This window comes from Bos indicus x Bos taurus, chromosome 1 (genome assembly GCF_003369695.1).
Source record: "Bos indicus x Bos taurus breed Angus x Brahman F1 hybrid chromosome 1, Bos_hybrid_MaternalHap_v2.0, whole genome shotgun sequence".
NCBI classification, from domain to species: Eukaryota; Metazoa; Chordata; class Mammalia; order Artiodactyla; family Bovidae; genus Bos; species Bos indicus x Bos taurus.
The window spans coordinates 20,976,883-20,999,849 of record NC_040076.1 but is presented as its reverse complement, the minus strand read 5'-3'; the positions used below and the strand labels follow the sequence as shown (position 1 = coordinate 20,999,849).

Sequence of the window (22,967 nt, the reverse complement as noted above, 5' to 3'; positions counted from 1 at the left end):
CGTGAACATGATGAGTGGTTGTAGGTGTCACCTAACTGCCAGGTTGTAATTTCCTCAGCTATAACTTTTTAAATGCTTCTTTTGAAAAAAACAGTTTTTATCTTCCTGTTAAATTATAATCCTGAAAAATTATAATCATAGGCCAAACTGGTCATTTGATTTGGAACTTCAAAAGGGAAGTACGGAGTTTAACATTATTTTTCTTTCCCCTCTACCTCCTTCCCACCCTGCCTTCCGTATTTAGTCTTACGTTAGGATAGTTGGGAATGTAGGGTATAATTTTCATTTCTCCATGGACTGTGTTTAACAAAATTCTAGATAGTCTAGGTTCGAGTAATATTAACAGGATAAATATGATATTATAAAACAGTTTATGCATAGTTCAAGTACCTTATGTCAAATTGTCATTATTAACCTCCTTTAGTGTAATTTTCAAGTATTTAGCTGTGTCTTTTAATAACAGTAAGTTGAACATATTAGTATTGTATTATGTTTCAGTAAATATGATATTCTAAGAGATGTTTCGAGGATTTCATACTATAAGACCATTCAGTTGCTATAGGTATATATTTTTTATTATATTAGTGAGCACAAACAGCTCTAATATAGGTTTCACAGTAGCTAATTTTAGGATTTGAAGATGCCCACCCAGAGAAATAAAGAAAAGAGGACATTTCAACACATAATTTCTACTTACTGAACTTAATCTCAACAGTAACCCTCTAATTACAGTGTGGTCTTTAATATTATAAGGCCATATTAACCAAAATATTCAATTAATAGGATAGTCTTTTAATTATATTTTGCTGAACAAAGTGATATTGATAAATTATTTTTTAATTTAGTTTCCTTTTTGAAAAAGTTTGATTACATATCTTTTTACCATAAAAAACAATGTATTAATATAGATTTTTTATTATTATTCCAAATTCTGCAAATACCCTAGAGACTATAAAAAACTTGAGGAACTGCTCATTCTAAAGCACTTCCTGAAAAATGCTTCTTTGAGTAGATCTGGGTGAATGATAGAAGAGGACACCTTTGGAAGGAAGAAAAAGCACAGGAGTAAATACGAGGGAGAAATAATTTTGTCTGATATAAAAAACGTATTTTGCTAAGGCATTTGCTAGTTAGGACTTTTATTTGTTAGTGCCTACATTATGGTTCATAAGTTTCATCCTTTTAACTGATATCAAAAAGGTGGAAACATTACTTAGCTTAATGTAGAATCATGGTTGTTTTTTTTTTTTTTTTAGTTTGGCTAATCAGGTACAGTTTAAATTTGTAGAAATTAGCATTTAAAGTTAGTTTATTTATATGGTTATTATCTTATAAGGTACCAGCCTATGGCTTCACCTTTAGTTGAAAAAGGATGGCATTGAGAAAATAGATTAGCTAGCATAAATATTTTTCAATTTGGCTTATCTTCTGGAGTAAACCAATAGTTGGTCCCATTGTCTGTATAAATCCTGCACCATGTCTAAGAGTATGTTGATCATGAGTATGACCAGTGTTTCTTGGTCTCATGGCCAGTTGTTTAGGATCATTAAAATCACTGGGTTTTCTCATTTAAAGGCATGCCTTAGAAACTAAGGGCAGCAGAGGATGATATGGTGAGATGGCATGGTAGACATGAATCTGAGCAAACTCGGTAAGATAGTGAAGGACTAGAAAGCCTGGGCATGCTGCAGTCCATGGGGTCGCAAAGACTCAGGCATGACTTAGTGACTGAATAACAGCAAAGGAAGTAAATTGCAAAGAGTCTTTAGCTTTGGGGACTAAATAGTCCTGGATTTCGAATATTAGTTTTTTTTTCCTGCAATCTATGCAAACTTGAGTAAGTTGCTTAATTTTTCTAAACCTCAGTTTTTTAAAAACATAAAATGGAGGTGATAATACGATGAATTAAGATCATTTTTTAAGTGCCTAGCATATAGTGTAGACCTTAAGTAGCTCTTTATTTCCTTCTGTTACTTAAATCCTAACCATTTCACAAATGTACAGTATATAAAGTTTTGACGTTCGTTAAGAAAAATTTCCTGAGAAGCTTAGAATCACAGAAGCCATAAAGAGATACTCTGCAGATGTTTAGACAGCTTGCTTTTTAGAAGAGAGTCTCTAATTTTAAATGAAATATTTTAGAAAATTTAAAATTCAAAAAAGTAAACTCTTAAGAATCATACATAGTTCCACAACCCAAAGTTAATCACTTAATAAATTAGTATGTTTTATTTCATTCTTATTTTTATATACAGATTTGTGATTTATTTTTGTAGTTGATTTACTACTGTATATACAATTTTATATTTTATTTCTGTCACTAAATAGCTTTCCCGTTGATGCAGATTCTTTGTAAGAAATGTTTAATGGGTTAATAGTAATTCATTGAGTGATCAAATTCTTGTTTACTTACTCATTCCCTTCTTATATATTATTTCTACTTTTATGTAATTTTAAAAAGACTGCTAAAAATGAAACTTCTATATTTTTGGTTATTTCTTTAGATTTCCATAGTGGAGTTATTAGGTTAAAACCTGTGAGCATATTGAGGAATCCAAAGGGGTTGAAAATATATAGCTTTCTAATCACCCTTTTATGGGACCACTTTTTTTTTTTTTTTTTTTTTAACAAATCGGGTATTTAATAGATTTCAGGCAGTTACTTAAAATCTTTGTGATCTAATTATTTTTGCAACTTATTAACTGAGTAATTTATTTTTAACCTCCTTTAAGTTCAGCCTTTATTAAGGTGTTCATAGAGGATGTGACCATAATAGGAAAAGATATCCTTAGGCATGCGTGCTCAGTCTCTTCAGTTGTGTCCAACTCTTTGCGACCCTATGGACTGTAGTCCACCAGGCTCCTGTCCATGGAATTCTCCAGGCAAGAATACTGGAGTGGATTGCCGTGCCCTCCTCCAGGGGATCTTCCTGATCTAGGGATTGAACCCATGTTTCCTGGGACTCCTGCATTGCAGTCAGATTCTTTACTGCTGAGCCATTAGGGAAGCTCCTAAATATCCTTGTACTTTACTTCAATGAACCCTAAAATTCTTTATATGAAAAATTTTATGGTAATTTAAGATATCTAAGCTTGATGAGAAATACTACAGAATGTGTGCCCAAAGCTGCTTCCTTTTTTCAACTTTCACCCAAATAATTAATAATATGCTGTTTTAAACTATTTTGTGGTAACTGAAAAGGTTTATAAAACATTTATTTTTCCTAAGTGCAGTTAATTTTTTCAAAGGAAATATGTTGTTGTGTAAGGATCAGTATTCTAAAGAGTGCATTTCCTGGTTGATATTTTCTTAAATTTATATTTATTATTATTAATATATTATTGGTTTGAATTGGTTTGCTTGTGAGAAATTTTTCACCAAAAGTCCAGACAAATTTCCTAGTTTACCTGCTTATATTTCACTCTTGTGACTCGAAACCTAGGACAATATTTTCTCTCTTAATTATTTTTTTCTCTTAATTTAATTAAATATCATGGACCAAGCTTACCTCTGTATGTGTTAGTATATTGAGTTAAGATTATTAAAATATAAGCAATTCCAAGAAGCATAATAGTATAATGTTTATAATTTCTATCATTTATAGAACAATAATTAATTTATCAGATTTTGGGTTAGCTGAATACTCTCTCCTGATCATGACAACCATGCAGGTTGGTTTTATCGTCTGTCAAAGACTCAAACAAAGCAAAAGAAAACTTTCCTGAAAATGTCATGGTTAAAAATAGCATTTCTTTTTAAAAAATAAGCCAGTCTTGGCTGCTGTTCTTGTTTTATTGTTTAATTAAACTTTTTCTGCATATATACTTTGAAAAAGTCAGAAAATCTTCACATTTTAAATTTTACCCATATTTTAAACTGCAGTAAGACCACTCCGTTTTCATTAAAATTTTCTGTTTATTTGGTGTCAAAACTAAGTTGATTTTTGCTTAGGAAAATTTTAAAGGTGCAATTTGAAGTTACTTAAGCAATCTGCTTTCAAGCACCTTAAGTATTTTTGAAATTTGTTTGTAGATAAATAGTGAAAATGGTAGTCATCTATTCAGTAAAAAAGGATCCTTGTGAAATCTGAACAGTATTTTGAATGAACCATATTAGTGTCTTTGAGTGGACTTTCTGGACTTTACACTGGTTTCCACTCCATTGGTTTAGTGAAGTTCATAGAATTTAACAAAAAAGCAAATCTGAGTTGTTAAAAATTGATATCACTTTCTAGGAGCATTTCCCAAAACAAGAATTCATTGAGAACTCATGATATAAATATACCAGGTGCTAGTGAGTTAGGCACAATAGATTATGGATATTAAGTGGCAATATAATTAGTTATTAGAAAGGATAGAAGGTAGAATCATCAGAAGGAAAACTTAAAAATTCTGGGGTCGGAGGAGGTCTTATTTTGATGAAAATATCAAAAAAGGCTGTATAGAATTATTAGAATTAAAAATAAATAAATCTTTCACCAATAAAAACAGCAGTAGGATATCCAACTTCAGTATTAACTCTATTTCTACAAATTTGGAATCCAAGGTGCTCTGTGAGGGAAAAAAAAAAAAAAACAACAATTAAATTTAATTTAATATTTCAGATACGAAGCAAAAGCTAGAGATCTTGTGTTATTACTGAATTAATGCATTTGCTTTGATGTTCAGCTTTAGATGGTTTTATTTCGTACCAAACAAACACAGGTATTTTAAAAGGATCAAGAGTCTATGCACTGAAACTGAGTGCTTCCGTTGTTCTCTTTTCTAATGTTCACACTGATGATTTTTTTCTGCAGAAACCTGAAAATACCACAAGCCAGCCACCTTCTAACCAGCAAGTTGTAGAGGTGGAGATTCCTCATGTAGGGACATTTATGGTTGAGTCAAAGGAGGGGGGTTATGATGATGAGGTACCTTCACTGTAGCCCTTGGCACAACTGCCACTTGTTCTTTGCTGTTTAAATGCAAGTGCTTCGGGCATGCTGCACCCTCACACTGTGTCTATGGCCGCGCAACATACAGCTTTGCCACCCACAGTCTGAAATTACCTTACCAATTGCTAACAGTATTAAATACTTCGAACTTCAAGTGAAAATGTAGCTAGAAAGCTTACGAATTTGGCAAAAAGAAAAATTTTGTATTGCAAGAGTTAATTCCTTTGTTCACACACAGAATTTGTTTACTCTCAGGTTGGTAAGTTTTAATTAAGTTTGTTTAATTAAATAGCAAAAATTTTTTGAGCACTTAAAATTTTTATTTTCCTTTCCTGTTTTGCTCGAAGTATCAATTATTAGACTTTGCCCACTATTTCCTGCCAGAAGATCCTACAGTCTGATTTGGTGTATATTAGTAAATATATAGGTTTCCCTGGAGGGTCAGTTAGTAAAGAATTCGCCTGCAGTGCAGGAGACTGCCTGCAACATAGCAGACTGGGGTTGGTTTTGTTTTTTTCCCCAACCTCTGTGCGACTGAACGGAATAATTCATCAGCATTGCTAAATACCTACCAGTGTTTTGTACACTGGGCACCTCATCTTACCTCTTCTTATCACTCCACTGTTAATTTTCATCTACTTAGTTTTCTAACATTATGGAGTCACTTTTGCTTCCTGTCATACGGTTCTTGGGAATCCAGATGAAAATTGCTATTGTCTTGATCCCATCAGATTTTTCCCCCCTTTACCACTTTTTTCTTAACACTCTTCGATTTTCATCTTTTCCATATTTGAAAGAAGCCAGTAAAGCTGTTTCTGAATAGTAACAACAGAGAAGACAGATCCTGAAATCTAACATTTGTTAGTTATTACTGGCATGGATGAAAGCTGAATGTATATAAGTTTTTTTTCCAAGTAACTTTTTTTCAGACTGACTTCAACATTATAATTAAACTCTTGTATGAGTCACTTCACTTTCATGAGTTAATCACCACAATCAGAGGTGTCATAAAGACATTACTATTACTGTGCCACTGTAAGAAAGCATGGGCCGCAAAGAGACCTAGAAACAGATTTGTGAGTTAGCAACTGATCAGAAGGATTTTCTGAAGCAGATAGTTAGATACATTGCAACTATCTGTGTGTGATCCAAAATATGCTGTGGGCAGTAGTTTTAGTGAATCAGAGGTAATGGATGCAGTCTCTTGATTGCTCCAATATTATAGCTTCATAGTATCTTGAGATTTTCATTTTTCAGATATTTTAAAATATAAACACTTAAGAATACAGTCATTCCTCAGTATCTGGGGGGATTGGTTCCAGGACCCTCCCTGACCCCAGCAGATACCAAAATCTGCAGATGCTCAAATCCATTATACAAAATAAACTATTGTGAAAATGAAATACTTAAATATTTAATACTTAACAGCAGTACATTTTTCTGTTCAACCATTTCTATGATGGTGGTACTTGAAGATTATGGAAACTGGCATGTTGTATTAGAAATATTTTTATAATGTTAGTTTGTTGATTAAGCATCTTAGTGCTTGTTTTAGGGTGAGCCTTCTGGCATTTATAAAATAGAATTGTGATTAATTATTTAACACTCATTTGTGCAAGTGCTTATGCTATTGGCAGAGTTTTGTGTTTTGTGTGTGTGTTTGTGTTTTAATTCATTGGAGTGATAGTTTAGCAGTGCATGTGCCTTGTAATTCTTAAAAATAAGTCATATGGATACAGGGCTGCTGCTTAGATGTTTAGATTGTATGGTTGTACAAACAGGGGTACCTGGCCTGCTGGCAGAGTGGAGCTGGAATTTAGCTAATGCTGAGCTCCTCAAGCCTTAAAGAAGAAGCATGTTTTTAAATAAAAAGAACATTGATTTTTCTAAATGGTTCTCTTACAGAGTAGCACATTTTTCTAAATTGTCAAGAAGGTGTTGCCTTCTAAAAAATTCTTCAGTGCAGATGGGGTGGGGTGCCTTTTTGCACTACGCACAAAGGCACCGTGCCAGCTAGCTGTGGCCCTGTATGGCAGATTTTGAGAGATACTTACCTGCATATCAGATCACATTTGCTACCCAAAAAAAGTGCAGTGTTTGATTTATAGTAAAAAACAAAGAACTTTCAACTTGCATGTAAAGGAATTATTTTGTTTTTGTGATTTTTTTTTTCTTCTCTCTATGATAACCATTCAAAAGTTCTTACTTTAAATCCCTTATGGCAGATCATGATGACACCGAACATGCAAGGTATTATCATGGCCATAGGTAAATCCCGGAGTGTGTATGACAGGTGTGGCCCTGAAGCAGGGTTCTTTAAGGTACAATGAACATTTTTATTTTATTTACTTTTTTAAGTGAACTTCTTAAAATGTTTCATTTCCTTGAATTAAATTTGTTTTCCTGTGTAATTTCTCTTTTCCTATCTTAGCCATGACCACCTAATGTTCTGGGGGTTTCTTTTATATGTGAATCTAAGACTGATTATTTTTTTAATTCAGATACTTCAACAAAAGCAAAACATTTTACCCAAGTTACCCTAATAGTACACCTCTGGTTTGTTAGCAGGAGTTTGAATTGTATATATATCTGAAGCAAATACAGGGTATTGATGAGCAAAAGTAGGAACTGAGTTATTTGCTTCTGGTAATATTTTTTTTTTCTTCTCTAGTAATATTATTAGTCAGTATGGCTTTGATTTTATTATCATTTGATACTAAATTGCTTTCTTCATTTAGTTATTTCTAAAATCATTCATTATCTTATGTTTCTTAATTATGTTCCTCATAATTAATTTTAATATCTTAGTTATTTCAAAACATGCAACCATCAAGCTGATGCATTATTCTGTGACTAGATCTTTCTTCCCTCTTATACCAGATCTTAACAATGATTTGATAACAGTATTATTTGTTCTTACATATTTGAAAGATGAAAACACTCCATTTGGTTTTCACTTTCTTTAGTGAAAGTCACTTACTTGTGTCCAACTCTTTGCAACCCCATGGACTATACTGTCCATGGAATTCTCCAGGCCAGAATATTTGAATGGGTAGACTCTCCCTTCTCCAGGGGATCTTCCCAACCCAGGGATTGAACCCAGATCTCCCACATTGCAGGTGGATTCTTTACCAGCTGAGCTACAAGGGAAGCCCAAGAACACTGGAGTGGGTAGCCTATCCCTTCTCCAGCAGATCTTCCTGGGGGTCTCCTGCATTGCAGGTGGATTCTTAACCAACTGAGCTATCAGCAAAGCCCAACTTTCTTTAGGTTAACCAAAAATAATCACTTTTTTTTTTTCACTCCTCCTTCCCCTTTAATGTTTATTTACCAAAAAAAAAAAAAAAAAAAACCTTTATTGAGGTATAGTTTATGTCAGCAAGCCATGTAAGTTATATATTCCCTTTTTTGACATTTACAATTGAAAAATTTCCCTTTTCTATACTCTACCACCTTTCAACTCCATCTTTATGAAACTTCTTTTTAGTATTTCTTTCAGTATATAGTACAAACAAAGGCCTTGGCAGTAGTAGACTTAGATCAGAAAACACTTTAAACTGGTTAGAATTAGAGTGATCAAGCATCCTGGTATGCCTGGGACCAAAGGATTTCCTGGGATACAGGACTTTAGATGCTAAATGATGAAAGTTCTGGCAAACTAGTCCCAAGATGAGTTGTTCACTCTGTTATGATCCCATGAGAGAGTTTGAAAACTACTTTACCATAAAAAAAAAGAAAAACAACTTTTATGTTTAAAAATTCTACCCTTATCCCCAGGTAATCTACATTTCTTTTCTTAAAAATCACTAAATACATGTCTTCTAAAGTGTTCATCTACTTTGTGGAAGAGTTATCTGTCATTTACACTACCATTGTCATTTTTGGTCAACTTTGGGTATCTTTATATTGAACTGGAAGCTTCACTTTTATTAATACATGGATACTTTCAAAGAGTCAACTAAAAATACGTACCATAAACAACAGTAATTACACCATGTCCCCCCACCCCCAATCAGTGATAACACTTTTCAATTATTTCATCAAATCCTTCTGGTTTTAAATCTTTAAGAAGGATGCCTGTGATTTTGTGATTCTTAGTTTACCTATTTCCTGTTGAATTCCCGACCATGGGATGTGATTGACAAGCTCTCTTTATTCTCCTGCCCCATATACACACATTAACATGTACAATTTTTATCCCTACATCCACACACAGAATTTTGTCATTTGATTAAATCAGAATTCTCAGCTTGTACTGTTTTTTGCGTGCTACTTAGGGTTGAACTAAGTCATAAACATTATTATTTTACTTTTTCCCCCCTCAGTTGTCATTTTCTTTGGAATTAGCTGGCTTTTGTTGTTGTTTGCTTAGTTTTTTGCTCTGTTCTTCATTAGTTCTTTTGTGTGTGTTTTTGTTGTTGCTGTTTTGGTTTTTTTGTAGAAGTCTATTCTGGGGCTTTATGACCTGTTCCAGTCTGCATTGGTTTTCCACTCTTTTTCATATGTAACTAGTATCTTGAGCTCTTCTTTAGCTGTCACTTTTAGGATGGCCTTTGCATCTTGTTCTTTGTGTGTTTTCTGTATCTCATATATTTGTGTTTAAATATACCTGCTGATTCTGATGCAGCAGAAAATCTCTAAAGTTTATTATTTCTGTACATTTCCATCTATCTGTACTTGACGAATATGTATGTTTTACATACATACATAATATAGGAATATGTTTATATCTAAAAATATATATTTATATACAATATATATATAAATATAGGAATATATAAATATATATAATTATAATATTAAAATAATATATAAATATATATGATATTTGTAATATAAATTATATTTATATAAGATTTATAATATATGTTATATATAAATAGATAAAATAGGAATATGTTTATAATTAATGTATATTTTTAGTATAGATAAATGATTAGCATTTCAAAAATTCTGGCCGATAAATATAAAATTTGAGAAAACATGTTCTAAAATAACAAAAATAACATATACAAATGCAGTCATTCGGCAATAATAGTGGTGTCTCAAATAAAACTAATAACAACTGTCTCTCCTGCTGCCCTGTTGTAACTACTTCTAACATTTGTATAGCCTTTCTGACATTTTTATTTTGTTTGTAAAGACATGCATAGAGAATTTTTTTAACTTTTACTATTCATATTATATTATAATTATTCATATTTTATAACTCAGAAACATATTGTAAGTATTCTTAAGCCAATATATCTACCACATTATCTATACCACCTGCATTTAGTATTCTATGGTATAGATGTACTCTCATTTATTATATATTACCCTCTCTTTGGACGTATGTGATATGTTTTTTCCCCATTTGCCATTTCTGTTTGAATTTAGTCTATGGTAACTTTTTCTATAAAGCAGTTTTAAAATACTGTGGTATCTATACTATCTTTCCTCTCTTTTCTGAATTCTGGAGTTTCATTGCTATGCAAAAAGTCATCTTCAACAAAGGTATTATAAATTTTCTATAATTTTTCTTAAAACATTGTTCTTAATAAGTTTTTATTTTATAAATTCAAAAATACCCTATTTACCTTTAACTGTAGCATTTTATCTGGGCTTTCTGCATTCTATATTAAATAAAAAATTGCTATATGTTTTTATTTAGGGGCTGTCTTCCCAGGTTTGCAGTTATACTTGTTAAATTCCTTTACTGTCCTGTTTTCTTTAACTCTAGTGTAATTTACATAAGAATTAACTGTTCTTAAGAGTAAACTAGAACTCACCAATAATATAACCGTATTAGCTTGGCCTCTTTTTTTGGCTGTAGATCTTTTGACAGAGTTTTTTATTCCTTTTACAACAATTGATATGTTTAATTGTTCTATACATTCTTGACATTTTATTCTAATCATTACTGACATTCAGTGTTAAATCACAAAATATGTATATAGCACATAATCTAACATATGACGATTGCTTCTGTCTTCCTATGTTCCCTAAATCAGATATAGTATAGTTTTAATTTTCTTTCTTTATGCTTGGTTTATGATAAATTAAGGTAAAGGTTTTTTTTTTTTTTTCTTTTTTAATATTTATTGTCCTATCACAGTACAAAAGAAAAATCTTTGTTGGATTTATTTTGTATTAGCTTTTTTGCTGTGAGAAGATGTTTTTCAACTGTGCATATTTAAGTACTTCTAAATATAGATTTCCTTATGTATTATAATTAAAACAATTTTTAAATGTTATATATGTTTCCTACTTTAAAAACCATGTGATGAAAATGTTAGCTTTGTTACTGATAAAAAGATCAGTTGGTCAATGAAACTTACATCTCACTGGGTAAGTGGCCTTGATAAGGCTTAACTTCTGTATTAGGAAGGGTTAGCAATCCGGTCAGCCACAGTTACTATTTCAACCACAGGCCTTCCCACATTGGGGGGTCTGCCTCTATAAACCGAATACTAAAGAGTTAATAGGCAGGCAGATCTGAAAAAATAAGTGAGAAAAGATACTTAGGTAAGTCCTTCTCCCAAGATGACTTTGTTATGATTGGTTTCAACTGTTAACAGAAAGTCCCCAAATCATAGTGGCTTAAAGACAGAAGTTTCTGTCATGTAAAAACAAAATCCAGAGAAAGGCAATACAAGGCTACTATGATAAGCAAGAAAAAATAAAAGCCAGAAGGAAAGGAAAGGAATAATATTCTCAAAGTACTAGTTACTTGTATGTGTATGTGTGGGCGTGGGAGTGGGAGGGGTCATATCATAATTAAAATCATTGGATTAGTATTATTTTTTCATTCAATTTCAGATATATTAAATTTTCTTTTATGTATTTTTTTTTGTTTATACATATTAAAGTGCCCTTAGGATTTTAATGAAGCAATAACACTACTATATTACGAAACTTTTTTTCCTTACTGGTTGTTTCATTGCCTCATAACAATTGTTCCCAGTTGATATAACTTTATCAGTTTGCTTTTTCTTTTTAAATTCCTGTTATTATTACTTCTCTGTTTATTAAGTAGTTATGAAAATATATTTACTAAACTATAAAACTTGCTGAAAAGTACACAGTTCATGAGTTTACAGCTCAGTAAATTATCACAGAGTACACATATTCATGTAACTACCTATCAGGTCAAGAAATAGAACATTATAATACTCCAGAAACTACCCTTGTTTATCCTTCATGTGAACTACACTCTTCCCCTATCCAAAAGTATATGTTATCTGAACTTCTAACAATGTAAGTAAGTTTTCTTGTTGAACTTTATATACCTGGAGTCTTTTACTGTAGGTCCATTATGTCTGGCTGCTTTTACTCAAGAATATGTTTGGAACTTCATATGTATTATTGGATATAGTTAGAAGTTGTTCATTCTCTTAATGGTATTCCATTGTATAACTACACTATTTTTGTCCCATTCTGTTGATGGGCATATTCAAAATGTATTTATTATGTGCTTATATCACAGTATTTATATCAGCGTACTAGTGAATATAGCCAGGGAAATGATGGACTAAGTTTCTGCCTTAATGAAGTTTATTTTCTAGGGGAAAGTAAATACTAATTAGAGTTATAATCAGTATGATAAAGTAGCATTTTGACATGGAAGAACATTTAACGGAAAATCAGAAATGTTATCAAGAGGACTTCTTAGAGAAAGTGATGTTTAAACTAGTAAAATACACATATATCAAAACATAGAATGTAAACATTTCTCTCTCACTTTTTATCTTTTTCTTTTTTTATTGAAGGATAATTGCTTTACAGAATTTTGTTGTTTTCTGTCAAACCTCAACATGAATCAGCCATAGTTATACATATATCCCTTCTCGTTTGAACCTCCCTCCCATCTCCCTCCTCATCCCAACCCTCTAAGTTCATACAGAGCCCCGTTTGAGTTTCCTGAGCCATACAGCAAATTCCCCTTGGCTATCTATTTTACATATGGTAATGTAAGCTTCCACATTTCTGTTTTCATACATCTTACCCTCTCCTCCCCTCTCCCCATGTCCATGAATCTATTCTCTATGTCTGTTTCTCCATTAATGCCCTGTAAATAAATTCTTCAGTACCAATTTTTTAGATTCTGTATATGTGCATTAGAATACAATATTTATCTTTCTCTCTCTGACTCACTTCACTCAGTATAATAGGTTCTAGGTTCATCCGCCTCATCAGAACTGACTCAAATGCTGAGTAATATTCCATCTGTGTATATGTACTGCAACTTTTTTATCCAGTCATCTGTCAGTGGGCATCTAGGTTGCTTCCATGTTCTAGCTATTGTAAATAATGCTGCAGTGAACAATGGGATACATGTGTCTTTTTCCATTTTGGTTTCCTAGGGTGTATGCCTAGGAGTAAAATTGCTGGGTCATATGGTGGTTTTATTCCTAGTTTTTTAAGGAATCTCCATAGTGTCTTCCATAGTGGCTGTATCAATTTACATTCCCACCAACAGAGCAAGAGCGTTCCCTTTTCTCCACACCCTCTCCAGCTTTTATTGTTTGTAGATTTTTTGATGATGGCCATTCTGACCGGTTGTGTGGTGATATCTCATTATGGTTTTTATTTGCATTTCTCTAAAAATGAGCAACATTGAGCATCTTTTCATGTGTTTGTTAGCCATTTGTGGTCTTCTTTGGAGAAATATCTGTTTAGGTCTTTTTCCCACTTTTTGATTGGGTTGTTTGTTTTTCAGGCATTGAGTTATATGAGCTGCTTCTATATTTTGGAAATTAATCCTTTGTCAGTTGTTTCATTTGCTGAGGGTTGTCTTTTCACATTGCTTATAGTTTCCTTTGCTGCGCAAAAGCTTTTAAGTTTAATCAGGTCCCACTTCTTCACTTTTGTTTATATTTCCATTACTCTAGGAGGTGGGTCATAGAGGATCTTGCTTTGATATGTTTTTGAGTGTTCTGCCTATGTTTTCCTCTAAGAGTTTTATAGTTTCTGGTCTTACATTTAGGTCTTTAATCCATTTTGAGTTTATTTTTGTGTATGGTGTTAGATAGTGTTCTAATTTCATTCTTTTACATGTAGCTCTCCAGTTTTCCCAGCCCCATTTATTGGAGAGGCTGTCCTTGCCCCATTGTATATTCTTGCCTCCTTTGTCAAACATAAGGTACCCATAGGTGCATGGGTTTATTTATGGGCTTTCTATCTTGTTTCATTGATCTATATTTCTGTTTTTGTGCCAGTACCATACTGTCTTGATGATGGTAACTTTGTAGTATAATCTGAATTCAGGAAGGTTGATTCCTCCTAGCTCCATTCTTCTTTCTCAAGACTGCTTTGGCTGTTCAGGATCTTTTGTGTTTCCATATGAATTGTGAAATTTTTTGTTCTAGTTCTGGGAAAAATGCCATTGGTAATTTGATAGGGATCACATTGAATCTGTAGATTGCATTTGGTAGTATAGTCATTTTCACAGTATTGATTCTTCCTACCCAGGAACATGGAATATCTCTCCATATGTTTATGTCATCTTTGATTTCTTTCATCAGTCCCTTATAATTTTCTGTGTACAGTTCTTTTGTCTTTTTAGGTAAGTTTATTCCTAGATATTTAATTCTTTTTGTTGCAGTGGTGAGTGGGATTGATTCCTTAACTTCTCTTTCTGATTTTTTATTGTTAGTATATAGAAAGGCAAGTGATTTCTGTGTACTGATTTTGTATCCTGCAACTTTGCTAAATTCACTGATTAGCTCTAGTAATTTTCTGATACTATCTTTAGGGTTTTCTGTGTACAGAATCATGTCATCTGCAAATAGTGAGAGGTTTGCTTTTTCTTTCCTGATATGGATTCCTTTTATTTCTTTTTCTTCTCTGATTGATATAGCTAGGACTTCCAGAACTATGTTGAAAAATAGTGCTGACAGTGGACACCCTGGTCTTGTTCCTGATCTTAGGGGGTATGTTTTCAGTTTTTCACCATTGAGAGTAATGTTTGCTGTAGGCTTACCATACATAGCCTTTACTATGTTGAGGTAGGTTCCTTCTGTGCCCATTTTTTTGAGTTTTCATCATAAATGGGTGCTGAATTTTGTCAAAGGCTTTTTCTGCATTTATTGAGATTATCATATGGTTTTGATCTTTCAGTTTGTTAATATGGTGTATCACATTGATTGATTTGTGTATATTGAAGAATCCTTGCATCCCTGGAATAAACCCAGCTTAATCATTGGTGTGGGAGCTTTTTGATGTGTCACTGAATTCAGTTTGCTAAAATTTTGTTGAGGATTTTTGCATCTATGTTCATCAGTGATGTTGGCCTGTAGTTTTCTTTTTTTGTGTTGTCTTTGTCTGGTTTTGGTGTCAGGGTGATGGTGGCCTCATAGAATTAGTTTGGAAATATTCCTTCCTCTGCAGTTTTTTGAAAGAGTTTTAGAAGGATAGGTATTAGCTCTTCTCTAAGTGTTTGATAGAATTCTCCTATGAAGCCATCTGGCCCTGGGCTTTTGTTTTTTGGGAGATTTTTGATCACAGCTTCCATTTCAGTGCTTGTAATTGGGTTGTACATAATTTCTATTTCTTCCTGGTTCAGTCTTGGAAGACTGAACTTTTCTAAGAATCTGTCCATTCCTTCCAGGCTATCCATTTTATTGCCATATAGTTGTTCATAATAGTCTTTTATAATCCTTTATATTTCTGCATTGTCTGTTTAACCTCTCCTTTTACATTTCTAATTTTGTTGATTTGATTCTTCTCTCTTTTTTTCTTGATGAGTCTGGGTAAAGGTTTGTCAATTTTGTTTATCTTCTCAAAGAACCAACCTTTAGTTTTATTAATTTTACTATTGTTTCTTTCATTTCTTTTTCATTTATTTCTGCTTGGATCTTTATGATTTCTTTCCTTCTGTTAATCTTGGGGTTTTTTGTTCTTCTTTTTCCAGTTGTTTTAGGTATAAAGTTAGGTTGTCTGTTCGAATTTTTTCTTACTACTTGAGGTAGGATTGTATTGCTATAAACTTCCCTCTTAGGACCGCTTTTGCTGTACCCCATAGGTTTGGGGTTGTTGTGTTTTCATTGTCATTTGCTTCTAGAAATTTTCTGATTTCCCTTTTGATTTCTTCAGTAATCTGTTGGTTATTTAGAAATGCGTTGTTTAATCTCCATGTGCTTGTGTTTCTTACAGTTTTTTTCTGGTAGTTGATATCTAGTCTCATAGTGTTGTGGTCAGAGAAGATGCCTGATACGATTTCAATTCTTTAAAATTTGATTTGTGACCCAATATGTGGTCTGTCCTGGAGATTGTTCCATGTGCACTTGAGAAGAGGTGTATTCTTCTACATTTGGATGGAATGTCCTGAAAATATCAATGAGATCCATCTCATCTAATGTATCATTTAAAACTTGTGTTTTCTTGTTAATTTTCTGTTTTGATGATCTGTCCATTGGTGTGAGTGGGGTGTTAAAGTCTCCAACTGTTATTGTGTTACTGTCAGTTTCTCCTTTTATATCTGTTAGTGTTTGTCTTATGTATTGAGGTGCTCCTATGTTGTGTGCATATATATTTACAATTGTTATGTCTTCTTGGATTGGTCCCTTGATGATTATGTAGTGTCCTTCCTTATCTCTTGTAATATTCTTTAAGATCTATTTTGTCTGCTATGAGGATTGCTACTCCAGCTTTCTTTTGCTTCCTATTTGCATGGAATGTAGTTTTCCATCCTCCCACTTTTTGTCTTTAGATCTGAAGTGGGTTTCTTGTAGACAGCATGTATATGGGTCTTGTTTTTGTATCCATTCAGCCAGTCTGTGTCTTTTGGTTGGAGCATTTAATCCATTTACATTTAAAGTAATTATTGATGTATATGTTCCTATTACCATTTTCTTATTTGTTTGGGGTTGACTTTGTAGATCTTTTTCTTCTCTTGTATTTCTTGACTATATTAGTCCCTTTAACATTTGTTGTAAAGATGGCTTGGTGGTACTGAATTCTCTTAATTTCTGCTTGTCTGAAAAGCTTTTCATTTCTCCATCAATTTTGAATGAGATCCTTGCCAGGTACAGTAATCTTGGTTGTAGATTTTTCCCTTTCAGTACTTTAAATACATCCTGCCATTCCCTTCTGGCCTACAGAGTTTTTTCTGAAAGATCAGCTGCTAAGCGTACGGAGTTTCCCTTGTATGTTAGTTGTTGCTTCTCCCTTGCTGCTTTTAATATTCTTTCTTTGTGTTTAGTCTTTGTTAGTTTGATTAATATGTGTCTTGGTGTGTTTCTCTGTGGGTTTATACTGTATGGGGCTCTTTCGCCTCTTGGACTTGATTGACTATTTCCTTTTCCATGTTGGGGAAATTTTCAACTATAATCTTATTCAAAATTTTTCTCATACCCTTTCTTTTTCTCTTCTTCTTCTGGGACCCCTACAATTTGAATGTTGGTGCGTTTGATATTGTCCCAGAGGTCTCTGAGACTATCCTCAGTTCTTTTCATTCTTTTTACTTTATTCTGCTCTTCAGAAGTTATTTCTACCATTTTATCTTCCAGCTCACTAATTCGTTCTGCTTCAGATATTCTGCTATTGAGTCCTTCTAGAGTATTTTAAATTTAAGTAACAGTGTTATTTGTATAATTATTCTTTAATTCTTCTCAGTTTCAGTTTAGTCACTCAGTCTTGTCCGACTCTTTATGACCCCATGAATTGCAGCACACCAGGCCTCCTTGTCCATCACCAACTCCCGGAGTTCACTCAAATTCATGTCCATCAAGTCGGTGATGCCATCCAGCCATCTCATCCTCTGTCGTCCCCTTCTCCTCCTGCCCCCAATCCCTCCCAGCATCAGAGTCTTTTCCAATGAGTCACCTCTTCGCATGAGGTGGCCAAAGTATTGGAGTTTCAGCTTTAGCATCAGTCCTTCCAGTGAACACCCAGGACTGATCTCCTTTAGGATGGACTGGTTGGATCTCCTTGCACTCCAAGGGACTCTCAAGAGTCTTCTGCAACACCACAATTCAAAAGCTTCAATTCTTTGGCGCTCAGCTTTCTTCACAGTCCAACTCTCACATCCATACATGACCACTGGAAAAACCATAGCCTTGAGTAGATGGACCTTTGTTGGCAAAGTAATGTCTCTGCTTTTGAATATGCTATCTAGGTTGGTCATAACTTTCCTTCCAAGGAGTAAGCGTCTTTTAATTTCATGGCTGCAGTCACCATCTGCAGTGATTTTGGAGCCCCCCAAAATAAAGTCTGACACTGTTTCCACTGTTTCCCCATCTATTTCCCATGAAGTGATGGGACCAGATGCCATGATCTTTGTTTTCTGAATGTTGAGCTTTAAGCCAACTTTTTCACTCCCCTCTTTCACTTTCATCAAGAGGCTTTTTAGTTCCTCCTCACTTTCTGCCATAAGGGTGGTGTCATCTGCATATCTGAGGTTATTGATATTTCTCCCGGCAGTCTTGATTCCAGCTTGTGCTTCTTCCAGCCCAATGTTTATCATGATGTACTCTGCATATAAGTTAAATAAGCAGGGTGACAATACACAGCCTTGACGAACTCCTTTTCCTATTTGGAACCAGTCTGTTGTTCCATGTCCAGTTCTAACTGTTGCTTCCTGACCTATATATAGGTTTCTCAAGAGGCAGGTCAGGTTAATTCTTCTAGGCCTTTGTTAATTGGTTCTTGTATTTTCTCCATTTTGTTTTCAAGGTTTTTGATCATCTTTACTATCATTATTCTGAATTCTTTTTCAGGTAGTTTGCCTAGTTCCTGTTCATTTATTTGGACTTCTGTGTTTCTGGTTTGTTCCTTCATTTGTGTAGTATTTCTCTACCTTTTCATTTTCTTTTTTTTTTTTAAATTTACTGTGTTTGAGTCTCCTTCTCCCAGGCTTCAAGGTTGAATTCTTTCTTTTGGTTTCTTTCCTCCTAAGTTGTGTAAACTTCATGTAGGGTGATATTTGTGCTGTGTTGGTTTGTTTGTCTGTTTTTCCTCTAATGGGCAAAACTGAGTGAGGTGTTAATCCTGTCTGCTGATGATTGGGTTTGCATTTTTGTTTTGTTTGTTGTTCAGATAGGCATCCTGCACAGGTTGCTACTGGTGGTTGGGTGATGCTGGGTCTTGTATTCAGGTGGTTTTCTTTGAGTGAGTTCTCACTATTTGACACTCCCTAGGGTTAGTTCTCTGGTAGTCTGCGGTCTTGGAGTCAGTGCTCCCACTCCAAAGGCTCAGGGCGTGTTCTCTGGTCACAAAGATTCCACAAGTGGCTTGTGGCATTAAGTGAGATTAAAACAACTATCAAAAAATGAGAAAACAAAGATGAACCCCAAATGGCAGTTACAAAGTTAGGCAAATAATAATGAAAATAATGGAATATACACATATACACCCATGAGCAAAGTCAAAACAGTCCAACGTAAATAAAGTACGATAGATTGACCTGGCAAACAAAGGAAATAAAAAATTATATTTACCAGTTAAGAACAAAACTAAAGCACAAACTGGAAAACAAAACTAAAGCAAAGTGCCAAGTGGGGAATAAAGCAATGAAAACAAAACTGACAAATATGTTGAGAGGAAAGGAAATAAAAGAAAAAATATATATGCAGTGTTAAATAGAGGTAGATGAAGAAGATTTATTATATACATTAAAAATTAACTGCAAGGGGAAAAGATCAGTAGGAAAGGCAAACAAAGGCAGTAATGTAAAAAAATACATAATAGGTTTTAAAAAAGTTAAAATTATAAAAAAGAGAAAAGAAAAAAGAGAAGAGGGAAAAAAATGGAAGGAAAAAGGAAAACTCCACAGAATGGCAAAAACCCAATGTAAATGCAGAGGTTTATAACAACAATAAAAAGTGAAACTGAATATACACATGTACATATACACCCATAAGCAAAATCAAACCAGTCCAACAAAAATAAAGTACAATATATTGACTTGGCAAACAAAGGAAACCAAAAATTATATCTACCGGAACAAAACTAAAGCACACACTGGAAAACAAAACTAAAGCAAGGTGCCAATTGGGGAATAAAGCAATGAAAATAAAACTAACAAATATGTTGAGAGGAAAAGGAAGAAAGAAAAGAAAAAAAGGATAGATATGAAAATTTAAGTAGATGAAGTTTTATGTACATTAAAGGTTAACTGCATTGGAAAAGAACAGTAGGAAAGGCAAACAAAAGAATAAATGTATAATAATAGTAATAGGTTTAATAGAAAAAATAATAATAGGTTTAAAAAACTAAAAGAAAAAAAAAGAAAAGCTCCCCAAAACTGCAAAAGCCCAATGTAGAGGCAGAGGTTTATAACAACGATAAACAAATGTGAGAAAAAAAAGAAAAAAACCTCAAAAGCTTAATTAGATTTTGTAGTGCCAATAAAATCGACAACTACAACAGCGGGATGGGGGGAATTCAAAAGAATATACAGAACAAGTCAAAACATAAGAATAATAAATGTTTTTTGTAAGTCAGTGCTGTCAGAGTCCTTTCCCTCACTGGGAGTCATAGTAAACCTCACCTCGCTAGAATACCCTCCAACACTGTGATATCTGGACTTGTTGTGGGGCCAGCTCAGATTCTAATCTGGTCCTACTCCTGTGTGTTCTTGCCTCCAATTTCCACAGCTATCAGAACTAGTGTGTTTTATTTTGTAGGAGCTCTCAATGATGTTTTTTGTATTCCATAGACGCAGAGTCAGCCTAGTTGATCGTGTAAATTTCATCTGCATCTTGTACAGCTGGTGGGAAGATTTTGAGTCTTCTTCCTTAGTCACATTGCTCCTGGGTTTCAACTGTGGTTTTATTTACACCTCTGCATGTGGGTTGTCCACTGGGGTTTGCTCTTGAGGCTGCCCTGGAGGACTTGGGTTTGCCTCTGTGAAGGCCAGATGTGGAGGTGGTGCAGCTGCTTGGTTTGCAGGGGCTCTGGCAGCACCAGGTACTCAGGGGAGTTGGAGGCTAGGGCAGCAGGAAATATAGTGCTCTAGAAGGGTATGGCAACCAGTACTGGCCAATACGCTCCAATATTCTTGCCTGTAGAATCCCCCCCTCCCTGACAGAGAAGCCTGGCAGGCCACAGTCTACAGGATCGCAAAGAGTCGGACACTACCAAAGCAACCTTGTGCACATAGATGCAAGACTTTTTTTTGCCTGTGGCAGCTCTGCCCCAGTGAGAGTTGAACATGAAGGTGGCACAGCTGCTTGGCTTGCAGGGACCCTGGCAGTGCCAAGTGTACAGGGACATAAACTGCCTCCTCTGCAGGAGTTATGGCCCTATCAGAGTCTTTTTTCGAGCCTCTTGTAGCTGGCAATCAGAATACCTCTTTGGCCAGTCTTTCTCCACAGCTCCGCCCATTCAGGCACTTAGAGGGCTCCCTAGCCTGGGGTCCTTCTCTGTCAGGCCCATAGAGGGGCCCCCCGGCTGGGGTCCTACTCTGTAAATCAGTGCATCTGGCACTTAAAGGGGCACCCTGGGTGGGGTCCTGCTCTGTAGTTCAGTGTGTCAGGCGTTTGATGGCTCACCCTCTGTATTGTTCAGCTGCCAGTGCTGGCATGTGGGGAGAAAGAGGCTGTGGTGATGGCTCCACCCCCTACGTGTGACTCAGCAGTATTGCCTTGCTTCCATCGCTGCCCGACTTTCCTCCACAGGCATTTCCCCCCACAGTCTCCTCCCTCACATCCCCTCTGCCCGTGTCTCTGCAGTCAACAGCAGCCCTCTCCCTGGGATTGCTCCACAATCCCTAAACTCCAGCTCCCTGCTGCTACGCTGCACCTTCCAGGGGATCTACGTCACTGTCCTGGGTATGTATGGCTGCGGCAAAGACTGTCTGATTCTCATTCCATTTAGGCTGCCACAGATCAGCTGTTTCACTCTCATCCTAAAATGTTTCTCCTATCACTCAGATGATTGCCCCGATGTGGGGATCGGACCCCTGCTTCAATTCCCCCACCCAGTAGTTAGTGTCCTACTAACATTCCTGTTTTTCCCCCTAGTTCCTTCATCCTACCGAGTTTTGCGTGGTTCTATATATTCCTTTCCACTCATCAGACATTCCTGTCCTCTCTCAGCTGGTGTTCCGCATGCACCTCTGTGTCTGAAGGTGTACTCCTGATGTATCCATGGAGAGAGATGTACTCCACGTCCACCTACTCCTCTGCCACCTTGTTCTCGGCCTCTCTCTCTCTCAGTTTTTAATTTCCACTCCACAATTAACCTCTCTCCCCGATTAACCTCTCTCCCCAATTAATCTCTTATTTCTCATATATGCTTCTAGATAAATAAGACTGATATTCAGTACTCATCCATATGTTATAATTTAAATAAAAATAGAAGTTTCTTCTTTCAGTCTTTTTCTCTCATTCTTTTTCATGTAATGTGGTGGATGATTTAGTCACGTCATGATTTGTAGATTTTTCATAGGTGCATTTTATTTCCTGTTGAACTTACCAAAGTTTATTTAAACACTTTTTTAGAGCAGGGCTTTCTAATTTTTTCCTTGTTATGACAAACAAGGATGAATCTAATTATGGATCTGGCCACCATAAAATCTGATTGGATTAGTATCTCAATCCTTATAACTTACTCATAGCTTAAGTTAGGAAGCTCTGTCCCACATGAGCTGTTACTGGCAAAGGCTTTATGATCAGATGCCTGGATTTAAATCCTAGCTTTATCACTTAATAATTGTGTGATTTTAGGCAAATTACTGAAATTATCACGGCCAGTTTTTCAATTTATAAATGAGAAGTTATCTTGAGAATTAAATGAGATAATCCATGTTAGACATCACTGGACAGTGTCTATCACATAAAGAATGCTCACAAATTGTAACTATTATTAAATGCCATATTACTGTTTTTGATGCTGGGTATTAGGATCATTTCCAGTATTTTTGAGAATATTCTTATACATATTAGGTTGGTGCAAAAGTAGTTGCAGTTTTGCATTGTTGAACTTTGCAATTTGATGTACATTCTTAAATGTGACTATGTTGTACATCATTTTAATGCACATTTCTTGCTTTATGTTATTTGCTAGTGACATTACTTGCTGTTGATTTTATATGTACTTTAGTCTATAG

The 22,967-nt window shown here is 34.8% G+C and overlaps 1 protein-coding gene across 7 annotated transcripts in view; it reads left to right on the top strand.

The window, feature by feature from the left end:
• USP25 (ubiquitin specific peptidase 25) overlaps positions 1 to 22,967 on the top strand; it is a 166,912-nt gene that overhangs the window by 116,375 nt on the left and 27,570 nt on the right. For 3 of the 7 annotated variants that reach the window (XM_027547143.1, XM_027547062.1, XM_027547500.1), the window contains 2 exons: positions 4,796 to 4,909; positions 7,159 to 7,254. The exons of 2 other annotated variants lie outside the window; for them this stretch is intronic. In XM_027547143.1, coding sequence (XP_027402944.1) covers positions 4,796 to 4,909; positions 7,159 to 7,254 — 210 coding nt within the window. The remainder of the gene's footprint in view (positions 1 to 4,795; positions 4,910 to 7,158; positions 7,255 to 22,967) is intronic. 2 more of the 7 variants (XM_027547320.1, XM_027547232.1) reach the window with 1 other exon arrangement.